Below are 25,564 nucleotides of genomic sequence, written 5' to 3'. Positions count from 1 at the left end.
TCGTCCCTGGCCTGGGTGTGTGTGTGTGTGTGTGTGTGTGTGTGTGTGTGTGTGTGTGTGTGTGTGTGTGTGTGTGTGTGTGTGTGTGTGTGTGTGTGTGTGTGTGTGTGTGTGTGTGTGTGTGTGTGTGTATTAGGCTGCGCAACAGTGACACTTGGTGGTGAACAAACGCTATAACGCTATTTCCGTGCTCGGACACAGCCAGGGACACACATTGCTGGTGGTTAGCACCACTCAAAAAAGAAAACGTGATCGTGTGTGTCTTATATTTTCAGGCCTGTTGAGAACTCTAGTTTTTGCCGGCTGCCGGCGCGGCTGCACTAATAACTTTGGGGCAGGCCCGTCTAGATTTTAAATGGACAGATATCAGTCAAAAGGCAGACATCGAAGAGGAAGGAAGGATGGATGGGGAAGGATCAACATATGGAATGTCAGAACAGGTCAGCTCCATATATGGAGATCTAAGCGTTTGATATTTGAGGTCAGATGTAGTTGCTGGCCAATATTGATGACATCAGGGATCTCCATATATGGGCTTAATATTGATGACATCAGGGATCTCCATATATGGGCTTAATATTGATGACATCATGGATCTCCTTCCCTGGTGATGTCACGTGGTGATGTCATGACCATTATGGTCATGCCTGGGGGTGACTGACTGACTGACTGACGGGAAATGCACGATTTCATAGTAAATGCGACCTTTGGTCTCAAATTCGCAATAATAAGTGTGATTTTAATGTTTATGGACAATGTAAAGAAGCCTCTGGCTTTCCTCCTATGTACAGCTTTTAGTGTGTGTATAAATTAATGGACAGTTTGGAGTGTTTGTGTAAACACAAACATTGCGTAAACACAAATATTGAAGATGAATGTGAGGACACGAATTCTCATTGGTCGGAATCAGTATTATGATGTATGATGCCTCTTACTTCACATGGGTGTGATTTTATTTGTTAACAATCCATTTGGCTTTTTGATGCACAGAATCAAGTAGGCCTACACAGCTCACTGTGTTAAGATGCCCTCCACATGATCCAGAGGTCCTGAGTGCAAATCCTACACATAGTGGGAATTGTGAACACTCTTCAGTTATTTATACTATACTCAATATACTCACTATGCTCACTATATACTCACTATACTCACTATATACTCACTATACTCACTATGCTCACTATACTCACTATGCTCACTATACACTCACTATGCTCACTATACACTGACTATACTCACTATGCTCACTATATACTCACTATATACTCACTATGCTCACTATATACTCACTATACTCACTATATACTCACTATACTCACTATACACTGACTATACTCACTATACACTCACTATGTGTATAGTGTCCTCATGTCGAAGTGTCCTTGGGCAAGACACTGAACCCTACATTGCCTCCAATGAGTCGGTCGGTGTGAGCTTGCCACCATTGGTGTGTGAATGTGGGAAGTGAGGACGCTGGCGTCGACTGTTCGCCGCTTCACCTCCCAATGTATGAATGAATGAACCATTGTAAGTGCTTTGAGTAGGCACGTAGTGCATAGAAAAGCGCCATAAAAATGCAATTCATTATTATTATTATTATGCTCACTATACACTGACTATACTCACTATGCTCACTATATACTCACTATGCTCACTATATACTCACTATACTCACTATGCTCACTATATACTCACTATACTCACTATATACTCACTATACTCACTATGCTCACTATATACTCACTATACTCACTATATACTCACTATACTCACTATATACTCACTACTGTATATACTCACTATGCTTACTATACTCACTATACACTGAATATATACTCTCTATGCTCACTATATACTCACTATGCTCAATATACTCACTATAACCCATGATAAATTGCAAAAAATGTCAGTGATTAGTTGCCGATTCGATTAATCGATTACTAAATTAGTTGACAACTAATTGAATAACCGATTCGATTACGATTAATCGATTAATCGTTGCAGCCCTATTGGCATGGTGCCGTGTCTGCCTTTGAGAGAAACCGAAAAGAAGAAAAAGAAAGAACTGGAAAGCAGCACAATAGTCAGGGAATATTATCAGTATAATGTCAAATCTGGGAATACATTTCTTACCATGAACTTTCTTCACCAAAGGTGTCTACTAACATATCCCACATTGGTTTCTATTCAACCACCCTAGGGGAATCTTTGACAGCTGCTGAAAGTTGGGTTACGGTGCAACCATTATAAGGCAAAATGTTCTAAATTTCATTATGCTTCAAGTAGCATGTGACGTATCAAACTAGGGTTTTCATGATTCTGAATCCATTCCAAGCATTAGTTTTGCACGAAAAACACAAAAATATATGTAATTGGCCGCCGACCCCCATCTGAAAATATGTTGTTCCAAGGAATATTTGAGTTAAAAACACTCACTCTGAAAGAATATATAGCTTGTAGATCTGCTATTTTTCAATAGCTAAAGTTCTGTATAACATAATGCTTAAAACCCCAAAAGGGGTTCTCGTACAGAATGGGTTAAAGCATAATGAAATTTAGAACATTTTGCCTTATAATGCTTGTATGGTACCCCAACTTTCAGCAGCTGTCGAAAATTGGGATATGTTAGTAGACACGTTTACAAACACATTGGTGAAGAAAATTCTTGGTAAGAAATGTATTCCCAGATTGTATTAATATCCCCTGACTACAAGCACAAACAACAGAGCACTCGTTTCCCTGCAGCGGTTGTGGCCTCATGTATGAGAGTGCGGAAGTCTTCTCTCCATGAGCAAAAATCAAGTTTGGGTCTTCTTCCTGGCAAAAATAGCTCACAAGAACATCTGAAGAGATCCAACTTACAAGCATACATCTGGAAACAGTGTCTTCAGCTGACGTGCAGACGTGCGCGCAATGAAATCCAGACAGTTCATTAAAGGTATATATTTTTTTAATACAGAGAGAATTGAATCACATATCGTACAGGATTAAATGTTTTTTTTTGTGGCTTTCGCCTTTATTTATTATATTTTTTATGGAGGGACAGACAGTAGGCTGGGATCGGGAATCGAACCCGCAGCACACTGCCAGACTGGATTGCCAGCCAAGGTGCCTGGACCACTGAGCCATGGCCCAGGCCAGATTGTATAACATTTTGAATTTAAAAAAGCTTGACATTTGGACGAGTAGGCCTACTATGACGTCAAAGTTGTGCCGAGAAACACCTATATATATAAAAGCCAAAAACACTCGTCATTTCATTAAGCCATAAATCGATCAAATCTTAAACCTTTAAAAAAAATTAAATTGACATGTCTCTGTGACATCACTGTGAGATGCTATCAAGCTAAAATAAATTGCGATGGCCTTTTCTCTTTTCAGGGACGAAAAAGGCAATATCTCTGAAAAGGAGCAATCCATGGATGCGGGTCTGAGAGCCGCCCTGCAGTCATGGGACTCTCCTCGGGCGAACGGGGCCAAAAATCACTCCCCGGCGCCTAAAAGCGCAAAAACGATGGCGGGACACTGTCCGACCTACAACTAGTCGCGACTAATCAGCAACTAGTCGAGACCATTAGCAACTAGTCGAGATCTGGTCGCAACTAGTAAGCAAATAGTTGCGACTAGAAACAAGTAGTCGCTTCAAGTAGTTACATTTTCTTTAAAGTAGCACAAACAATATTTTTAATAGAATGAAAAACACCAAAAAATAATGCTTTATTTTCAAATCCTCCACAAATCTTTGTATACCCAAACCAGATACATTTTATAATCTCTCCCAAACATTCAGTTCTTAATTTATAATCCCTCACTCAGACATGCAGCTACATATAAAAGCTAGTTCTTACTCACATACATTTACTGACGGAAATGAATACAAGATTAGATTTACTCACACATACAAAGAGCAATACATTCAGTGAAGTCTCAGAGATTAACTCACAGATACCCCGCGGGACCTCCAGCCCGCGCATCACTAGTAGATTATTATTGTTGTTGTTGTTGAAAATGTGATATTTTGAACTGATCACTTGGTTTTATAGTATGCATAGTAGATATGTTTTATAGGTTGTTTGTAGGGTTCCATTTGTCCAACAACTTAAATGAACACTAGCTTTTGCCTTTTACTGTAGGCTTTTCTTTAATTTAAGTCAGAAAACACAATGGGGTGCAACTGAAAGCTACATAAAACCTACATTAAAACCTACATATAACATACTGTGCAATGCATCACACAGGATTTCGATTTTCGATCGAAATCCTGATTTTCGATGTATGAGTAAAATAAAATGGAGTCAGCATGGGATAGGGCAAGCACGGATGTGTCATTCTAGGAACTGGTATATTAAATAATATGCTTCACTTTTTTTGGACATCTTTTATCTGCAACATTAAAATGATATTCCCTATCCTAACTTACAGCTCAGAGCAGCTATTTATTTCCTCCGGCCATTGGTCAGTGAGTTATCCCTGTTGTTTCAGGTCAGAGATCAGCGTTGTAATGTGCTGCCATGCCTCTTGGATATGGTGTGACTCCGTGGTGCGGGCACAGATGGCGAAGCGCAAGACAAAGTGGCCGGATAGCTGGCATGGTACCAGGTGGATCCGCTTGGCATGATTGATCTTCTTCAACAAAGCCTCCGTCAGCTCATTTGAGCCCTTAGAGGAGCGATGGCAGGATGAGACAGGAGGTAATAAGATAAAAGGATGTTGAAAGAATATTTTCTACACATACTGTACTGTAGTAATGGATGACAAAATGTGACTAAATTTGACTGAGGGACTGCCATTGGATTTTTTTGAATTTTCGTTTTTTCATGTCATATGAAAGCAGGGAATTACAACATCAAATTGATATATTGGTTGTTCAGTTTGACCCACCAGTTTTGGAGATATGGCTTATAGAGTAATGTCTTGCAGAAAACAGCGAGTTGAGAAAACAGGCTTGAAAGGTTCACTTCTGTGGTCTCTAACATTACACCTAGCTACATGTTTGGGCATTTATTTCATATTTACATGTCGATTTCAGCTCTGACACTTATTCCAGACATACTCTAGTATGTGAAGAGTCTGCCTGTGCTATTAACTCATTTTTGAAGAAAAAAAATAATAATACGTTTTTCTCCTCTGGTGAAAAGCTGGAATTTGCGCGTTGGCAGTCGCTCAGTCAAATCTGGTCACAAATGATTTAGGAAATCCAACTTCACACTCATTTAGAAACATCTAGCAAGGCATTTGGCAGTATCTGTAATACTGTAGGCCTATGCAAACGAGCTCAGGGCAAGGGCAAGGTCAAAAAAGGGCTTATTTCTAAAAGTGAAAAAACCTCTAAAAGTTATGAAAATGGGTTTTACCTTCAGCCTGAAACAGACAAGTCCCATGACGACCTCCGCACAAATCTCAAACCTCTTGTCTGATCTCACTAAGCTCTCAAACTCTTTGGCCAGGCCCACATGCTGTAAGCAGAACAAAACAAGCTAAGTCTCAAGCCTGATTTATACTTTGTTGCATGATATAGACCATAAATTAGGCACGATTTATACATTGTCAATTATTATTCAAATACAATACAGTAGTTACATGTAATAGTATAGTGTAATAGTTATGTTTAATGCTTAAACCACGGAAAGGTAGGCTATACAAATGATACGTAGCTTGCAGAGTTAGTTCAGTCAGATATACTCGAGGGCCTCGAGGTGGCAATCAGCTGACCAATTGAGCAGAGTTTTCCTTCCTCTGAATATGCGTTCCTGGTGTTGTTATGCACTGTTTGCTCCCACCACCACCCCAGCACCACCGGTGGGCTCTGCTATTCCTGTTCCCCATGGGGGTGTTGTTATTGTATTTCTATCTCCCTGCTCTTAATGGTTAATGATGGTCGTATAATTGTGCCGAGCAGAGAGAAAAATGTAGCAGAGCCGAACGGCAAGATACAATATCATATGCACACTTGTATTCGCATTCTATAATAAATATTTGTTCAAACTATTTGTGAGTTATCTGACTGAAATGTTATGCTACTGTAACTGATTGTATGCTACAAGTTACATAGTAGGACCTAAGAAACCAGTATATACATATCATATTATATTATTATGCAGAATAATCATGATAGTATGCTGTAGTTGCTTAAATAGAAGTAAGAACGTCTTTTGTATCATGGCATTTAAGTGAGAGTTGATCTGATATTCAATGTAAACAATATCAGTATTAACAGATTTGAAGGTTGTATTTTCCTTTTATATTCACTAGATGGCAACATTGTGCTCTGATATGGTGTGACTCATTCTACAAATTAGACAGGACTTCTAAAATGTATAGAATGTGTGTCTAATAACCATGAAACGATAACGGTCAAAAAGAGAACAGTTCAGAAAATGTCTTTGTGGTCCTCTTGAATATTGTTTAAATGACATCATGAGATCAAAGTTCCCTATGGTAGAATTCATCCAATTATTATCCCAAATCTCACTGACACATACATATAGGGTGCATGCTGCACTGCTTGGAATTAGCCTACTTTAGTTTTACAAAGGAGGCATGTTGATATTCAAGGTGTGTGTGTGTGTGTGTGTGTGTGTGTGTGTGTGTGTGTGTGTGTGTGTGTGTGTGTGTGTGTGTGTGTGTGTGTGTGTGTGTGTGTGTGTGTGTGTGTGTGCGCGTGTGTGTGCATGTGTGCGTGTGTGTGTGTGTGTGCATGCGTGCGTGCGTGCACGTGTGTGTGTGTGTGTGGGCAGACATTATTACATACACATCTAATGCCAATTGTTTCCTAATGAAGCCAAACATTGGCCAACAACTTAGAGAACAGAACACTGCTTTGCTTCCTCATTCCCAGCCAATTATTCATCACCACACAGGTTTCATGAGCTATTATAATGGACTTACATTCATTTATTGTGTCCTTTTTCCTACTTTACTGTATGCTGCCTTGTTATTTAATCATTAGGCAATTAGAATGTGTTGAAGATGGCGTCTTGGTCATCAAATGCCTCATTTTACTGCCTCCTTGACCTTGGCATGCTGCTGTCCAGACTGCTGGACCTAAAGGTCAGCACTACGTTCAGGTTTAAAGTACTAAAACAATGGTTATCAACCCACTGGAGGGTTGGGCATGTGCACTGTATGTTGCTACGAACTGATGCTTAATTTAATTTACAACAGAGCAGACACAGAACAGGCTCTTGTAAGAAAGAGGAATGGAAAGGATTGAAGGGTGAAGAAATGGAAGACACATGAAAAGTGGACAGTATATATAGTCCCATATGATTGACAGATGATGTGTGTGAAGGCAGAGTGGGGTTTGGGGGTAAGGCAAAGGGCAGGGTTCCGAAGAAAGAGTGACATTTACATGAGAGAGGCAATACAGAACAGATATATCAGTTTGACAGGAGAAAGATTGGAAGAGAGAGAGAAGAAGGCGGCCAGTAAAACAGAGGCACACACATTTTCTCCCGAGTAACCAAAATGTCATCTTAACCTAATGTCGTGGACTAAACCGGAGGACACTCCGCCTGTTGCAATTGCTTATAACACAGCAATGGAATTACAGATACCTTTGGAAAAACATATGGCATTATATATTAGAGGAGAGAGAGTAAAGAGCTGAATTGGTATCCCACCTTTCGGATGTAATCCTGCAAGCCTGTGAGTCCATACATGCGGAAGACAAACCACATCTTTAATGAACGAAACCTTCTACTCAATGGAATCTGCCAATGCTGTGTGAGAGGAGAGGAAAGGAGACGCAAAGTCAGTCTCTTATGGCCAGCCATATTTTCTATTTGTATAAAGTATTATATATTTTGTATTTGGTTAATTTTGGTATATTTTGTGATGAGTTGGAATATGTTGTTATTATTTGTGGCTTGTATTTTATTGTTTTCCTCTTGTGCTCCTAATTAAGGTGCAGAATGGTGCTGTGAATGCTGTGAGAATGGTGGAGAGTTGGGTGTGATGCTGAAAGATGGTGTGAGTGTGAAGTGTAGTGGACGATTGAAAGCAGGTAGCGTTGCAAATTCGTCATTTTTTTTGCAAAAAGGGTGAAGTGTCCCTTTAAGTGTGCCTGCACCCGCTGCTCTGATAGCTCTGGGGAATGGCAGCCAGAAAGCAGCCGAGAATCAAGCACTCTGTCCCCCACCAAACGATGTAGCTTTCAGTCCTTTTGCATTTAGTTATATTGTGTCTTAAGTTTGGTCCTCAGTCATTTCTCTTTGCTTAATTCATCTTTGTAAAACCGTAGGGGCCGTAGGGGTGAATGGTCATTTATTTGTTTGGGTAATTTGTTTAACCAAATACTGTGTATTTTTGTCTCCTGTGTATCTTTATTAGGTAGTAGGTAAGTAGGTTCACTATAGTCTTTTTGTTGTTTCTTTCTGCCTAAAAATGTCAGGTTAGGGATTTAGTATAGGATTTATTGTAAACCTTCACCCTGGAGTGACTGAGTCAACCTTATGTGACAACCTCATGATAAAACTGCTGCTACTGAGATCATAAAACATTTCAGTTTTTACTTCAGTTGTCGTTCTTCCGTATTTAGGCCTATGTTACTACTTAGACAAATGGTCATAACACAGTCTCAACATATTCTGGCATTAAATGTATTGGAGTAAACTAAATAAATTATTATCATTCCTCTTACCCTATAATCTGTGATCACACCTGTGAAGAGAGAGATAAGGATTTAGTCACACATGCAAAGCTTAAATAAATATTCATATCCATCATAGATCAATCAACAATTAAATCTGTCCATTTGAGCAATTTTTTTTGTTTTCATCACATACAAAAAAAATACCCCTTCCATTTTTCTGAATATATCATACATTCTCAAACAGTTTTAAATATTGTGGGTGTCATGCAAATTGCTGTGACGTTAGCAGTTGAAACCTGAAATGTGTTTTCTTAGCCATTATGATTGATGTATTGCATGTATTCTGTTTATTTTAGTCTTTGCTTGCTTTATATATTTGCCTGCTCATTATAATGTGAACTTCAATACAATACTTCAATTAATTTATTTGACATGTCACACTCGGTGTAGATTTGATTAACAATATAGGCCTGTATACAGATTATGGTTATGGTTATTAATATCCAATCATCCAACATATGCCATGCCATGCCATGCCAACGGACCTACGGACTGTAGCTTTAAAACTAATTTATCTCAGAATCTGACTTGTCAGTGAGCTTAACTTCAGGTGGCAGGATTGTAAGGTTGACTAAGCTGATGTGATGTGCAGATCCACTGATTAATTATCTGTCTTAACTTTCTGCCCCCCCCCCCCCCCACCCATCTCCTTTCTCTCTCTCCAGTTGTACAGTATACTGCTCAGTATACACATGGCGAGTTTAATACAAATAATAGCGCTAAAGACATATACAGTAGTTCATATAAATTATAAGGCATCCTTCATCCATCTATACCCATTCGATCTATTGTTAACAAATTACTAATGATGGGATGTATTAGCTTAGCTTAAATGGTAATGTTAAAAATAATAACACTACATACATGACTCTTGGTTTTCATGTGTGAGGTAGAGGGGGTCCATCTTGAAGGCCCCAATGATGTCAGATCTCCTCTTCACCCTGTGGACAAGAAAACAACAATACCATTGAAATAATTGTGCCGGCCCGTTTTGCTGCTTAGAGCTTACTTCTCTTCTCTCATTTTACACATTTTGTTCTCTAATTGCTATTGTGGATTTGTATGTGCTATGCTAATAGGTATATGATCTGTCTGGTGTCTGCTTACATTATATTGAGAACGAGCCAGCCTTATCATATACACAGTCAGTAATACTGTGTGATATACTGTATATGGGGGGAGGGGGACAAGTTTTGATTTGCGTTGTAACCGAGTGCCGTGTTTATGTTGGCTTTGTGCTGAGCACTGCCGACAATTCAGGTGGCATATGTATAAGGCATGTCAGAGTAGGACTGCAAATCTGTAATTTTATGAATAGTAAAATTTCAGCTTTCTATCTGAAAGAAACAACTGAACTCTGACTGACTACATTACTTCCATGAAGTCAAATCAGTGGTTTGTTTATAGAATAGTGTATTGTCATTATACAAACACCATGTTATGAATGTGTTATTTTGAATGGCGGGCGAGTTGACAACGTCAGGTTGGGCATACAGTGTCAGGGGGTGCATACTTTTGTTAGACATACTGGGGTGCATACTTAGTTTAGACTAGTCATTGGTTAGACATGGGTTAAGGTTAGGTGCAGCTGCACCCAGACATACTAACAGTCCGACAGGCATTAGTCCGACAACACTGTCGCTCCCGTTTTAACCCGTGGCCGGGTTAAAACTCACCGTGGCTCCAGACATGTGGCAGGTTAAAACTAACCAGTGACTCCCGACATGTGTGGCAGGTTACAACTAACCCGTGGCAGGTTAAAGGTTGGGTTTTGGGTAGGGTGTCGGACTCACGACTGTAGCACTGTCGGAACCCGGTGTCAGTGGGGTGAGTGGCCTTTTATTTATTGAGCTCCTGCCCCCTAAAATGTCTGGGCACGTCTATGGGCTCAAATTGATGGCAATATTATTTTGTATTTAAAAAAAAAAAAAAAAAAAAAAGTGCTCTGGTAAAAGAATGTGTACTGTATTCATGAAAACAATTTGTGCACTCGTAATTCATATTTTGCTTTGTGTTTGAACTTGCAAACACAAACAGAAAAAATGGCACAACTAAAGTAGTAGCTCAAGTACAAATTGGTTCTGATGCTCAGATTTTTTCTACGGATGCTCGCTTCCTGGGCTAAGAGCCAATCACGCGAGGCCTTTTCCACTATACACAATAAAAAAAAGCTCCATAGGTCTGCATAGCAACCGGGGTTGCCATGTTTGTTAAAACGGGTTTCCTACCTAAGTTTAGGTATACAATATCTTGTATTAAAACAACCAGTCAATAGAGCACCGAAGTCCTGACGTCACTGCCCTCTACTACCAGTAGAGGGCAGTGAGCGCCATGGTTCATGTATCTTTTTATAAGCATTGTACTCTCCATAGGGGGATTTTAGATCGCCTCATATAAGAACTGTGTTTGAAAAATAAACCGAACACCCGGGCCTTTTCACTCATATGGATATGAAGCATCGACTGAAGGTGGAAATGTACAAATATACCCAAAGAGTAACAAAATAAGCTTTAGAAACGAGCCAAACAACCCAGAGACTACGTTTCTGGGTAGGCTGCTTCTGCCCGCAGCCCGTCGCACAACAGAAACTGAACGTTAATTACGTTTATTTTTATTTTTATTTTATTGATATATAATGTATCGTGGTTAGTACGAGTCGAGTCACCACCAGCTGAGCTTACGTCAACGAGGAATCTCAGGAACGCAATATGTTGACAGCTGGGCGTGACGTATATGCTCAGCGACATTGCATTCATATGTAGTTTCAAGGCTTTTGTGGTCACATTAATTCCATTTTCTCTAGAAACTGGCTGTATCAAATATGAATGGACATCATTAACGACGCACAGCCACTCCCCTGACAGAAACGCTGAGGTGGTCGGTTTATTTTTCAAACACAGTTCTTATATGAAGCGACCTAAAATCGCCGTTTGGGGATCTCAATGCAAATAAACAAATACATGAACCTGGAGATTGACGACCTCTACTGAAAGTGACGTCAGACTTCGGAGCTCTATTACAAATTGGCTAATTAATTATTTACAAATACAAAATAATATTGGCATCAATTTGAGCCCATACGGGTCCCTGGCTTCCAGACACAGCATAGCAACCATGTACAATTGTACATAATAAGACCTCCATGAGGTAATATATAGTTTATTTCGAAAGAGAACCAGACATTTTCAAGCTTACTGTGTGATAGGTAGACAACTTACCACATAGTTGAGCAGTCAAAGTTGACTAAAAGCCATTTATGGGCGTTGAAGTTGAAAGAGTCTGCAAACTTCAAAAACAAGACAAAGCAACCAATCATTTATGATGCTCTTCATAACAATAATAAGAAGTCCAGACAAACAAACCTTGGATTAATTATTCAAACGACCAGCATGAGGTAAGTAACTAGAGTTCTAGTTCACACCCAGGCAGCGGGTGTTATAGTGGATGTGTGATTTCTTCATCGTGTCGCTTTCCCATCAAAGTAGCCTCACACTAACTTTGTGATCAATCAAAATCAACCGTGGCATTTCTTAATTTGCTTATTTTATTTGTAAAAAGCAACACTGTATTAAGACATGGCAGTAAAATATGGGTGCAAAATGGAAATGCGAGGCCTGCGAGGCTCGCAAGGCGCGAGGCCTGCGAGGCTCGCAAGGTGCGAGGCAAGGCGCAAGGCCTCGCAGAGTCGCGAGGCTCGCAAGACGCGAGGCCTGCGAGGCTCGCAAGGCGCGAGGCCTCATAGAGTCGCGAGACGCGAGGCCCGCGAGGCTCGCAAGGCGCGAGGCAAGGCACAAGGCCTCGCAGAGTGGCGAGGCCTCGCAAGACGCGAGGCCTGCGAGGCCTGCGAGGCTTGCAAGGCGCGAGGCAAGGCGCAAGGCCTCGCAGAGTCGCGAGGCTCGCAAGGCGTGAGGCCTGCGAGGCTCGCAAGGCGTGAGGCCAGAGCTCTGGCTCTCACAAGACATAGCAGACTCCCCTAAATCCACCCTAGGACTCAGTTGGCGCTGTCAAACCGACAGGCTGCAAGCACCAACCCATAGAGTATGGCATCCCAACGATGCAGAACATCTAAATTGGCTAAGAACTTAGCCAGTCAATTCGACCACTTGAGCCAAGATGCAAGACCTGCATGGGACGGCAGATCAGAGCAGCAGCTGCCTGTACTGCTGAAGATTACCGCAATGCAGAGATCCTCATACTCAAGCGAGTCCAGCTTGAGATCTTCCCAGATGAAATGTGGTTCCTGAAATCGTCTGCACCATTACGGACTAGAAAGGGTGTTTGCAGAGATGCGTAGAAGAGGTAAAGATAAATTCTAAGAAGTCCATATATATTTATTTTGTGGATCACTAATATCATGTACTATTACTGTATGTAGCCTACTTTCTCCAGAATGATTTTTGCATTTTCTCACCTCAACACCGTTCAGTAAATGTCTGAATTCAGGACAGATGAATGCACTCCCAGCGTATGCTGCATCAATATGCATCCAGATTGTCTCTGAATTACCTGGAATAGATAAAGGACAGCCCAGTTAAGGAACAATAGTAAAATGTTGCTAAGAACCTAAGAACCTTTTCCCCTCTAGTACAGAAGCAGACATTGGTACAATACGGTAATATTGTATTATTACAATATTTTTCACATGCTTTCATTCTGTCTGTAGCTTTCTGTAAATTCTATACTCACATATGGGCCCAAGTTCAGTGATGTGATCAAAAGCACATGAATTAGTTGTGCCGAGACATGCACAGAACTGAAAAATAAAAACATATTAATCAGGAAATCCTTTGTCACTCATTGTCACCTTCAAAAAGAAGGTATTTTGCCTTTTTCTTTCAAATGTTCTCTTTTCTACTAAATGTACTGTAATGTTACTTTATTCAATGGTTATCTAATCCATGTCTATTCACTTATAGAACAATTCTTTTTTCAGGATAGAAACTTATGAAATAAAGAACAATGTCAATGTTAATTCATTGTTTGGTGATAATTAGGTGATGTAATGATGATGTAAAACAAACTGTGTCAAAACAAACATTAATTTCTCTTCATTGTCAATGCGGTTTTTAAAACAAACACCCTTCCACCCTAAAACAAGATCATCAGGTATCCCCCTGCCACACTAATAGCCAGCGCAACACCCCATCCTTTGTCCGCCTTCTCCTACCAAACCACACCGTTTGCACACATCTAACCATGCACATCTAACAATACCCATTTCTATGAAAGAACACATTCTTGCGCAAGACCACCAGCCTGTTTGCTGTGACGTCAAAATCGTCACCACTTTGCCGAGTTACACCAACCCCGTTCACTTCATGGGGCCAGTCCAATGGCGCATTGTAGTCTACGGCCTTCACAGTGACACACGCGCTACATGAACCACGCGACCGGGATGATTTCCAACCCCTCAATGTCCAACCTCGCTGCCTCTGCTCCACACGGTACACCAGCTCATCTAGCGGATTCGACCGTTATCACCCGACAAGACCGCAGTTATCATTTAGGATCAGCACGACTTTTTCGGACGAGTATGGGCATGCTCTGCCGACCCATGGCTCAGTCGGTAGTTCTCCGTGAGTATTTCGCTTGATAATCACTGATGTCCTGGTCAAGGTTTCCCCCTGGTGGACATGTCATTTCCAACTATTGTCGGGGCATGGAAACTAGGAGCTACTAATACTATTCTCTGCCTATCGGGACGTAACTTGGACGGCGCTGAGTCGGGTCTGGTGGCCTTCGCAACGCTCGGCACGGCGACTCGCTCGGCTAGCGCCTCGCTCGGCGGTGCCTCACGTAGCTCAAGGCCACCAGACACGGCGCGCCTCCGTCAGGACATCAGTGATTATCAAGCAAAATATTCACGGAGAACTACCGACTGAGCCGTTGGGTCGGCAGAGCATGCCCATCGTCCGAAAAAGTCGTGCTGATCCTAAATGATAACTGCGGTCTTGTCCATTGATACCAGTCGAAACGGGTGGCTCATCCTACCTCAGCGCCCTCCCCCTCTGGCTGCTGTGCCGGACAGGCGAACACTCCACCTCAGTAACAGTACACATCGACAAACACCACGTCGATTTAGCAGTGGGGAGTTTAGTTCCCCAACTAAAGTTGGTATTTTGGTTACCTGTCTAAATCCCTAAAACACCTCTGTTACCCGTTATATTATGCATATAGGTGTGGTTTGGGCGTTACAATAATTAAACCAATCACCAGTCCACGTGCCATTGCCTTTAAGAGATCCCATATCCGTTGCCCGTTATGCCCAGTTCTATAGAGCGTCGCAGTCCCGCCTCCTACCCTGGACCAGGAAATGAAACCCAATGCATTATTCTCATAGACATTTCTTAAAGTATTTATTTAAAGACGGTTACGCCGCGGACAAAGCCAACTCGAGTCGTGACAACTCATGACAACACAAACAATATTTTGGACCAAACAAATAATTACAAAGAAGAAAAACAACAAAAAAAGTGTTGTAACCTGCCGTTTTTTTCTTCTTTGTAATTATTTGTTTGGTCCAAAATATTGTTTGTGTTGTCATGAGTTGTCACGACTCGAGTTGGCTTTGTCCGCGGCGTAACCGTCTTTAAATAAATACTTTAAGAAATGTCTATGAGAATAATGCATTGGGTTTCATTTCCTGGTCCAGGGTAGGAGGTGGGACTGCGACGCTCTATATTGCTTCATAGCCTTACGGTCTATAGAGCGTCGCAGTCCCGCCTCCTACCCTGGACCAGGAAATGAAACCCAATGCATTATTCTCATAGACATTTCTTAAAGTATTTATTTAAAGACGGTTACGCCGCGGGCAAAGCCAACTCGAGTCGTGACAACTCATGACAACACAAAAAATATTTTGGACCAAACAAATAATTACAAAGAAGAAAAACAACAAAAAAAGTGTTGTAACCTGCCGTTTTTTTCTTCTTTGTAATTATTTGTTTGGTCCAAAATATTGTTTGTGTTGTCATGAGTTGTCACGACTCGAGTTGGCTTTGTCCGCGGCGTAACCGTCTTTAAATAAATACTTTAAGAAATGTCTATGAGAATAATGCATTGGGTTTCATTTCCTGGTCCAGGGTAGGAGGCGGGACTGCGACGCTCTATAGCCCATGGAAGAGTGATGTGTTGCTGCCTTGAAGTCTCACTTGTGCTGCACAACTCGCTCAAATCTCGCTTATTTTTTAAAATGTATTATAGGGCTTTCATGTGGTATCGTGCGTGTAGGCCGTCTCTATACGGAACGGTATGAAGCGAAAAGGAAAGTTTGGTAAATCGGATTAAACCCCATTTTCTGCGCTATGGGGTAATGAACTAAACGAGCAAATGGAAAAGCGCACGCCGCACAATGCCTGGCACAAATAACTTCTTTGACTATACAATTATATAAACACAAGGAAGTGGCAGGCACTCACTTCTGCTGATTATAGGACAATTACAAAGAGATGCAATAGGAGAATAAGGAGAGATGAGGCAGCCTGACTCTGTGCCTGGACATGTCTCCATTGAGGCGCGCGCCGCTCGGCTCTACCAAACTAATTTGGCACGGCTTACGGGTGCTTTTAAACTCCACTATCCCAAATGTATGTGATCAAAATAGCAATTTAGGGGAAAGCGTGCCAACACGCCCATGACCACACCTCTAGGCACAAATACTGGTGTCGGCAAAATAGATAGCGGGTGACGCTGGACCAAAATACCATTAAGGGACAGAGCAAGCTCAGAGCAAGCTCCTATACTCGTAATTTTAGGGCAGCGGTTGACTTGCGGGCCGCATCATGGGAAACGGAGGCGACAAAAATGGAGTCCTTAATGTTTGTGTTAGGGACAAGATGAAATTTTACAAGATGTAAATTTTCCCGTCATTGTCAATGGCGTTTTTAAAACAAACATTGAACTAAAAACCTGTAGGAGGGCAAAAAGCTAAATAAAATCCAAAAGAACCCTCATGAAATCTATATACACAATCACAAGACAATCAGATGTGCTACAGAAATAATTACATTGGATTTTGCTCATTGGCCTGCATGTGAAAATGAAAATAAAATGTATCAGTCTATAATGTTAATGTCTCCCCAATTACCTACTCTGCCTTATGCACACAATGTATATTCCTTTCTTATTAGCACACAGCCACAGGCAACGGCGTCAACTTTGGGAGTGCCTGAGGGCTTGGGCACCCACTGAAAAAAGAATAAGGCAAATAGCACCCACTGAGATTAAGGCTGAAGATCCCCTCCCCCTGGTCATTTTGTCACGTAGGCACACACCTTTACGGTGTTCACAGAACAGGTTCAAATGCTAATACGGTGGCTTTGTTCCAGTGACCGCACGGTTCATTCACACTCCGTCTCCTGCAGCAACACAACACTAACACAGTCAGCGGAGAGGCTGCTGTCTGTGTACCGTCGGCCCGTCTGTAAAGAGCCATGAGTCGGGAGGGGAGGGGAGGGCAGCAACACCGCCGGCCAATCTCCACACTGACTTGAGACTTGACAAACAGAGCCATCTCAGCAAAAATATCCCAAAACAATGTCCGGGGAACAGAACTGTTCCCTTTCCTCAGACTACTTTTACTTTAATTAAAAGGTAAGATGCAGTGGCTGTAATTTGGTCAAGGATCTTGCTTTCGTGAGCAATGGTGTACGAGATTGGTAATACATTGGTCAAATCATGAGATTGTTAGACCATCTGGGGGAAATAAATAAATAAATTTGCGTCGTCCCACCTAGCTAAAGGTATAACTGCCGTTATAGGAACCTGCCGCCCCTGCGACAGGTAACCATTCAGATAAACCCAGGGGCTCCAGATGTATCCTGACCACTAAGCCTCTACAATGTCCTCAGGCTATATGCTCAGCTTCACCAGCCACCTGAGGGAAGGGTGTCATTGTGTGAACAGAAAAGGCGTATAAAGTGTATATATACACACACACACACACGCGCGCACACACACACACACACACACACACACACACACACACACACACACACACACACACACACACACACACACACACACACACACACACACACACATACATTCTTAAATTAAGACATTTCTAAACATTTTCAAAATAATTGATAATTAAATATATATATAATAAAATAAATTAAAACGTTTAAGAAGTATAGTGAAAATAGCAGATTGGCTATTTTTGCTATTTTTGCTCCTAGGGAGGCAAAAATGGTTATTTGATATCAGGTAGTGGGGTTACTGTATATCCACTCGATAATACAATTCGATATCATGTAAATACAGGGTACAGGTTCTAATCTAAATGATGTGACTGTAACATATCTGACAGAGTTCCTGGGACTAAAATGTGTGATGGTAAATAAGACACTGTGTGGAAAAACGTGATATTGTGTGCACGGGCATACACACATAATGTGCTCACATGTACCTTTGTTAATGCCATATGTGTGCCTTTGTCCATGTACATATACTGTATGTGTGCTTGCATATAGTTGTGTAGGCTAAGTGTAAATATGTGTGTTTTCCTACATATAGTTGAATAGTCGACTAGGCTACAGTAAGCAGACTGAATCACAACATTGTCTTACAGTACTACAACTTAATATAGTAGGGACAGAGACCAGGTGGTGAATCTGGCGACAGAAATATCATAAATGATAGGCCCTGAAATATTTGTTATGAATAACAGCATGGGGACAACACAAACAGGGGCTAGGCCAGAGTTAAAAAATATTCGGGACAGGGACCTATCTAGGACAAACAGAATATGACATGTAGAACTATAGTTCATACCTAGTTCAATTAATTTCCATCACGGGTACACACACATAATGTTCCTTTGTTAATTATGTGTGCCTTTGTCCATGTACATATACAGTACTGTATGTGTGCTTGCATATACATAGTTGTGTAGGCTAAGTGTAAATATGTGTTTTCCTACATAAAACGGGATGAGTCCTGCTGCCTTGTCCTCCTCCACCATCTTTTTTAACGCCTCTCCTTTGACACTGTAGGTGTCATCTGTTGGGATTTTCTTCATGATAACACCAGCTATCAGACCAGCGCGCTCCACTGATGAATGTGACTGGAGAGTTATAACAGATAAAGAAGTTGCAGTTGTATTGCATGTTTTCATACATCATACTTCAACATTATACTTTAGAGTTATACATAGAGTTTTGGACATACTGTACACTACAGCCAGAGTAACAACTATGGGACAATTCATCCATTAAACCAAAATGTAAACAGGAAATAGTATGTTTGATATAGATTTGTTCAAATATGTACAGATGTTTCGCAAATTATACATGTTATTTCAAGCCAGAGATGAACTGTAAAAGTACAACCAAGATGATGCAATTCAAAAGCATATCTTTGTCAAATAGGAAAATGGAAGAAAGCGCATTGTTCTTCAACTGGGAGGAGATAAACTTACTGCTGTCCTTGTAAAGGTCTGCGTTTCCCTGAGGCAATACTCCCAAACAATGGTAGTCTTATATTAAACCTGATAAGGTCTACATTAGCTAATCTAGTGACCACCTGTTTGCATTCTAGAAGAATGCAACTGCACTGTTGTTCCACGTACCATTCAACAGTGAATGCTTGTTTTTCCTAATCTAGATTGGAGTCAGGTGAATGACAATTTGCACTAACGTAGAGGTGATTCTTTGCTACTTTAGCTCTTACTTGGTCAGAGGAATAGGCAACCAATTTGGAGATGATGTCACCCTCAGTGCGTTGTGGTTCAGAGGCCTGAATCCGTCGGACTGCTTTACAGCGAGCAGCTAGCAGGGCCACAAGGGTTGCTTCACTGGCCGTGCCCTGTGGGGAAAATGAGTTTGATTATGATAAAGAATGACAAAATGAAGTCATAGAATGATCACATGCCAGTTTAAATGGTAATCAGGGCCATGCCATACGTTTTGCTCGGTTTGAGGAGAAACAGCAGTGACATATTTTAGTAAAATACCAGTACATTTTAATGTACAGTATAGTACAGCTAAAACTATGAAGCAATTAGTCAAATACTTTGTTAGTTATTCCTTAATTGTTACATTTTTCTTCAACCACACAGCTCAGGAATCCATGGTACAAACCACATACAATTTTTTTCTTATCTACAGTAAAGTATACTGTGTGTATGTTTTTAAACATGACAGTTTAAAAACGTAATCAAGGAAATCTGGTGAACTAAAAGAGGCCCCCTTCCACCCACACAGGGCGGCTGGAGGCCCATTTGTTGCCATAGCGATATGCACTTAAAAAGAGCAGGAGCAAGACAAAGGGCTCCATTTTCGTCACCGCTAAACCCCTTATCCCTAAACTTATTTGCCTTGTTTTTACTATTTTGAAAACATTTTTGAATAGTTCTACTAGCCAATCAACATTGACACGTTGTGAGCTTGTAGACTGGCCATTTTAACTATTCAAAAATGTTTTGCAAAATAGTAAAAAAAAAAAAAGGCAAAGAGGTTTAGGGATAAGGGGTTTAGCGGTGACGAAAATGGAGCCCAAAAGCTCTAGAACACACACACACACACACACACACATACACATACACAAATTACACATACACATACACATACACATACACATACACACACACACACACACACACACATACACATACACATACACACACACACACACACACACACACACACACACACACACACACACACACACACACACACACACACACACACACACACACACACACACACACACACACACACACACACACACCATCATTCAAAAAGGTCCTCACATCAACACAGACAGAAGACACACAAACACAACTCGGGTGTCAACAGTAGAGGTGCATGCCATGATCTGTCATCAGTGTGCAGTGTCATACTTTGCCACTTGCCGCCAAGGTAACAAATACTGTAAATGTAATAAATCACATTATGCGTTAATTACTTAAATTGTGTGCACATGCACACACTTTACCATGAATTAACAAATAAAAAACTAAATTGAAAGGGCAGTGAATAATGTCGTAGGACCAAGATAGGACCTCAAAACGCGATGCAAGTATGAAATGTCAATTAAAGGAAGATTCCAATATTTGACCAACCCTAACAGATACCATGTACTGGAAAAGCTGTATTAAACCACTTTTCTGTGTAATATTATTAAATTCAGATACTGGATCTAACCCTAGTTAGGTTTTGATGCCCTCAAGTGCTACAGTAACTTACACAGAGACACTGACCTGAATGACTCCTCCACCTTGTCCATGGGTTCCAGCAATGAAGGCCTCAGGTAGTTGGAGCATTTTCCCAAGCCAGTCCAACATCACAGTCTCCAGCTCTGTACAGGCTGGACTGGCAGCCTAAACATATGAACAGATAACATGACTTGAATGACCTCCCAGGTTAACCACTTCTCTAGTCTTAGAGAACCGGAGTTGAGTTACAACTGTACTTTGACGTACTTTTGTTTCTGTTTTTTGTTTAGTTTTTTTCAGAATAGGCATGCTGGGTTCAAGTTGTTAAATTAAGTGTAAAAATAAATAATTAAAGTCAGTCAGTCAGTCAGTCAGTCTGGACTCGGAGCAAGGTGGAACTCCATATTTGGGCAAGATTTACGTAGGCCGAGATCTAGGCAGTAGGCAGAGATCGTAGGCAGAGATCTGTGCTCTGCAAAGGACGTATCACATTTATTTGTCTATGAACCTTTTAAATATTTCTTAACATGCATCAACATAAAATACCTATCTACAGAAATAAACAGAAGTAATACAATAAAAGTTATGTTTGTTACCCAGGAAAATCCCATGCAGCCAATGGCTGTACAAAGCATGTCAGCCAACATGGCAGGGTAAGAGGAGGCTGCTGGAAAGTAGGCATAGAAGTAAGGGCTGTGCCAGTGGGTGACCTGAAAATACAGTTAAAACCCTGTAAGACCCAGCGATGCTTTTTAGCAACAATTATATTTTATAAAGAAAAGAGTTTAAATAATTCGTTTTTCTGTTATTTTTTCACCTCTAAATTCTCATTGGGTCCTATTGTTTAGTCTTACAATGCCATTGGCCAGGATATTTGCATATAAATACCCCCCACAGAGCCAGGAATCATCACAACTTGAAAAAACGAGCATGGTTGCTATGGTTAGTATGTGACGTCACTGCACCACTCAGTTCACACAGGTGTGATTTTTGTATTTGTATTTGGCTGGGATGGAAAAAAAGACATGTATTTTGTATCAAAATACTTTCAGATCTAGTATTTTCTGTATTTCAAATAAATAAAATACTTTTTTTGAGTGGTGTAAACCACTCCTACAACTGGCTTTTGTGTGCAGAAAAAAATGAGCATGGTTGCTATGTTCAAAAAAAATTCTGACGTAATTAAATCACACCCGGGTGAACTGGATGACAACCATGGTCATTTTCTCTGCACAGAAAAAGCCAGTTGTGAAATCACATCCGGGTGTGATTTCATTACGTCAGATCAGAGCTGATCAGGCTACATAATACCTTACCTTATTTCATTACGTCAGACATTACGTCAGACCACAGCTGATCATGCTATATAAAACCTTACACCACTCAGTTCACACGGGTGTGATTTTTAAATGTCATTTTATTCTCAAATTGACACATGTTAAACATGGCAGGGGCAAAACACACGCACCCACACCTTAGAGTATATATTAATAGAGACGGCACCGGGAGGAAACCCTGAGGCCAAATGGACATAGTGGCCGAATTTGGCATTGCAGCTCGAGCCAGCACTGGTCCGTTGACTATCATTGCGCACGTTCATGTTATTGGAGCATGACACGTGAACGCTATGTTTCATACGTGAACACGCGCAAATGGCGCAATGATAGTCAACGGCACAGCGCGTTCACGATTTGGCCCAATCCATCCCAGAAAGGCACTCTATACCCGGAAGGAGGAGTGAAATCGCCTCATGCGCTTTTGAGCAACTTAATGCAAGTGGATGGGAGGAGAAATCCGGTGCCGTCTCTATACTAAGACCCACACACACAACACAACACAACACAATGTGTGATGTCACTTCTACTCCGCCTTCTGATTGTCTTACACTCAAATTGAACCACAAATGAGAGGCAGAGTTTAGGACGGGCCTTGAGTTGATACAGGGTTGAGAGTTCACATCACATCTCCTACCAAATTCCAAAACCCCAAATGTCGGCTGTCACTCCAGCATGGCAAATTATGGTGAAATTGGTGACCTGCCGAAATATGTGACCATATGACTTCACACAACTTACCTGGACGTCTTTAAATAACACTGCCATGCTGGAGTGACCGAGTGTGAGTGAGCGAGTGGCCGAGATTTGGGGTATTGGAATTTGGCTGAAGTTGCAGCCAGTTCAAAGATATTGACACATTTTCTTTCAATCTAACTCGATCTAACACACTGTTTTTTACTATGGATAATCCTGCCATTGACATGTAACAGATCCAAACTGTTTTTTGCCATAAGATGGCAGTGTTATTTTGTATCAAAATACATTTCAATGTATTTTTGCCCATCTCTGCCAACGGGCACAGTTGTAGTAGTAATAAGAAGAAGAAGAGTGAACTGACCCCAGGCATGATGACTCTCTCTACGTCTCTCATAACATCCTCATATGTCTCAGGCTCCAGTGGTGCTTCAGCAGGGATCATGGAACGCAGGTAGCCTGGTTCTACATCTGGGCACACCGGACGTTGTTCTATGTTCTCCATATAGTCGGCCACATAGTCTACCATCTCCTTCCCCCTGCGACGGAACTCTGCTACATCCATGTTAACACTAGAAGCACACACACACAGGTAGAGTTATGGTCAATTCAGTCATTGAATTGCACATCGCTGCTGGGTGGAAACCAATTGTATGTCCAAAACCGTTCCTTTTTCATTATCATTTTAAAAACATTTTAAAATTGTGAAAATAGCCGATCTACAAGTTCACAACGCCTCACATCTGCTATTTTCACTTTTATTATTGTATTTATAATTTTAATTGTGTCATAGAATGAGCACATCTGTAGATTAAATGTAAATGCTATTTTATTTTTGTCTCACGAAATGCGTTAATGACCTGAAAATGAAAAAGCATTTCTCTTATTTCAATTGATTTTTCATTAGAGTTTTGGCAGCTTTATGCGTGCGTGCGTGTAACATGTGTATATATACAGTACTCACATCAGAGAACTGCAGCAGTATATTTTGGGATAGCAGGTCTTCTCCGTTCCGTCAAAGTATGTCGTATTGGATGTCCAGAAACTTCCTGCATTAGTTGCAGGAAGTTATTATAAACTCCTTCACTCAGTGAATCGCCCTATGGGGAGTGCCATCTCTGGCACGAACACACAGAATTAAACCATATACTTCATTCCGATTGTCTTCTGCTTGCTGAACGCACGTTAAGCCACACTACCTGTGTTTGTTATTGTACCTGTTGAACTTGTATCTCACCAAGACGGGCCCTCGGCATGTACTCAGAGATTTCACAGCGTCTGCAAACTCTCTGGTAGCCCTCTTCACGTCTCTTGCAAAAGATCACGTAAGTGTTTACCGGTTGCTGAAAAGCGTCAAGGTTTTTGTGCAAGTGTTAAGTTTGTTAGCCCGCTAAGCTAGCTTCTTCCCTCCGGTTATTTAGCTCTAGCTAGCGGTCCTCTTCGTCTAGCTTTAGCTTGCTGGTGCCGCGCCGAGAGACGCCACTTAGCCTCGCTAACATACAACGTTAGCCTCCTCCCGCGCCGTAAGACCGGGTTGCTGCTAACTAGCACTCGCTTACACAACAAGCCTTAGACGCGGCCTTGCCTCTTTAGCTTGACGCCGAAAGACGCTAGCTAACTCGCCGCTGACGCTCCGCGCCGCTAAAACACACACCGCTGACGCGGCCTGCCTTGTTAACTCGACGCCGAAAGACGCTAGCTAACTCGCCGCTGACGCTACTCTCCACCTCCGGTCTTTTTACACGTTCACGCGGTAAAAAAAAAAAAAAAAAAAAAACGGAGCGCATTTTGACAGGCCGTCGCCGTCGCCGAAAGACGAGGCCTCATCACGGGGCTTATTAGTGTAAACAATAGCCCCACAACACGACGACCCGCGGCTAGTAACTACTAGAACCTTGGTTACAGTACTTTTCTCTGTTAATTCGAGTGCTCTGTGAAAACTCCACTCTAGATAACAAGAGCCTGTTGCTGGTTTGTTTTGGTTTTTCTGCTATCTTGAGTGTTCTGTGAGAACTCCACTCTAGTTAGCATGGCTACTAACAAGAACCCAGCACCCACTAGCGCCAAGGCTAGTAGCCTTGTAGCTACTCCACAGAGGGTCTGTCTCCACAGGTCATGCTCCAACCTTCTGGCTGTAGATGACCTCCACACAAGCTGTGCCTTTTGCCTGGGCCCCGAACATCTTCGCCAGGCCATCCTTGCTCCAGGCTTCTGTCCATGCTGTCTTCCCCTTTCCTTCCGGCGGAAGCAACGGCGTCTTCAGCGGGTTGAGGCCCGCATCGCCGACGGCGATGCCAACTTGGACGACCCGGGTTTTGATCTGAGAACACAATTCTCCGCTTTGACCCAGCGCCCCCAGCCAGGGGCTCGTCCTAAGCCTTCATCCACCGCCACCAGACCGACCGCAGCCTGCACCTGGAGCCAGGGGGATGGGCACAACTACGCTCCACCTAAGAAGGTTCCTAAGCCCGCTGAAAAACGGGCTCCAGCCTCCTTCTTCAACCCCTTCGGTGCGGCGCCGCAGCCTGCCGCAAGACAGGCCCGGCCTGCCTATTCAGCTGCCCGCTACAACGAAGCCCCACCGGCAGCAGGCCAGCGACCCCCTCCGAGGCTCCGCCAGCCTGCTGCACCGCAGCCAGGGCCAGCAGGACCGACTGCTACCCTGACTATGAGGCTTCCTTGGAACGGCAGCACGACGCTTGGGCCGATGACATGGACGACGCG

At 41.9% G+C, this 25,564-nt stretch overlaps 1 protein-coding gene across 1 annotated transcript; it reads right to left on the bottom strand.

Moving 5' to 3' along the window:
- Nucleotides 1-4,098: 4,098 nt before the first annotated feature.
- On the bottom strand, nucleotides 4,099-23,405 carry LOC306925499 (aromatic-L-amino-acid decarboxylase-like; the record flags this gene model as incomplete). Its single annotated transcript, XM_079504354.1, has 11 exons — nucleotides 4,099-4,659; nucleotides 5,355-5,456; nucleotides 7,623-7,721; nucleotides 8,642-8,661; nucleotides 9,518-9,594; nucleotides 11,872-11,939; nucleotides 13,065-13,159; nucleotides 13,340-13,406; nucleotides 20,856-20,975; nucleotides 21,407-21,520; nucleotides 23,205-23,405. The coding sequence occupies 11 exons, from the start codon at nucleotides 23,403-23,405 to the stop codon at nucleotides 4,465-4,467; spliced, it is 1,158 nt and encodes a 385-aa protein (XP_079360480.1). The 3' UTR covers nucleotides 4,099-4,464.
- Nucleotides 23,406-25,564: the final 2,159 nt, after the last annotated feature.

Source organism: Electrona antarctica (assembly GCF_951216825.1).
Source record: "Electrona antarctica genome assembly, chromosome: 6".
In the NCBI taxonomy this organism is placed as follows: domain Eukaryota; kingdom Metazoa; phylum Chordata; class Actinopteri; order Myctophiformes; family Myctophidae; genus Electrona; species Electrona antarctica.
The sequence above is the reverse complement of the archived record's forward strand: the minus strand, read 5'-3'. Positions and strand labels throughout refer to the sequence as shown.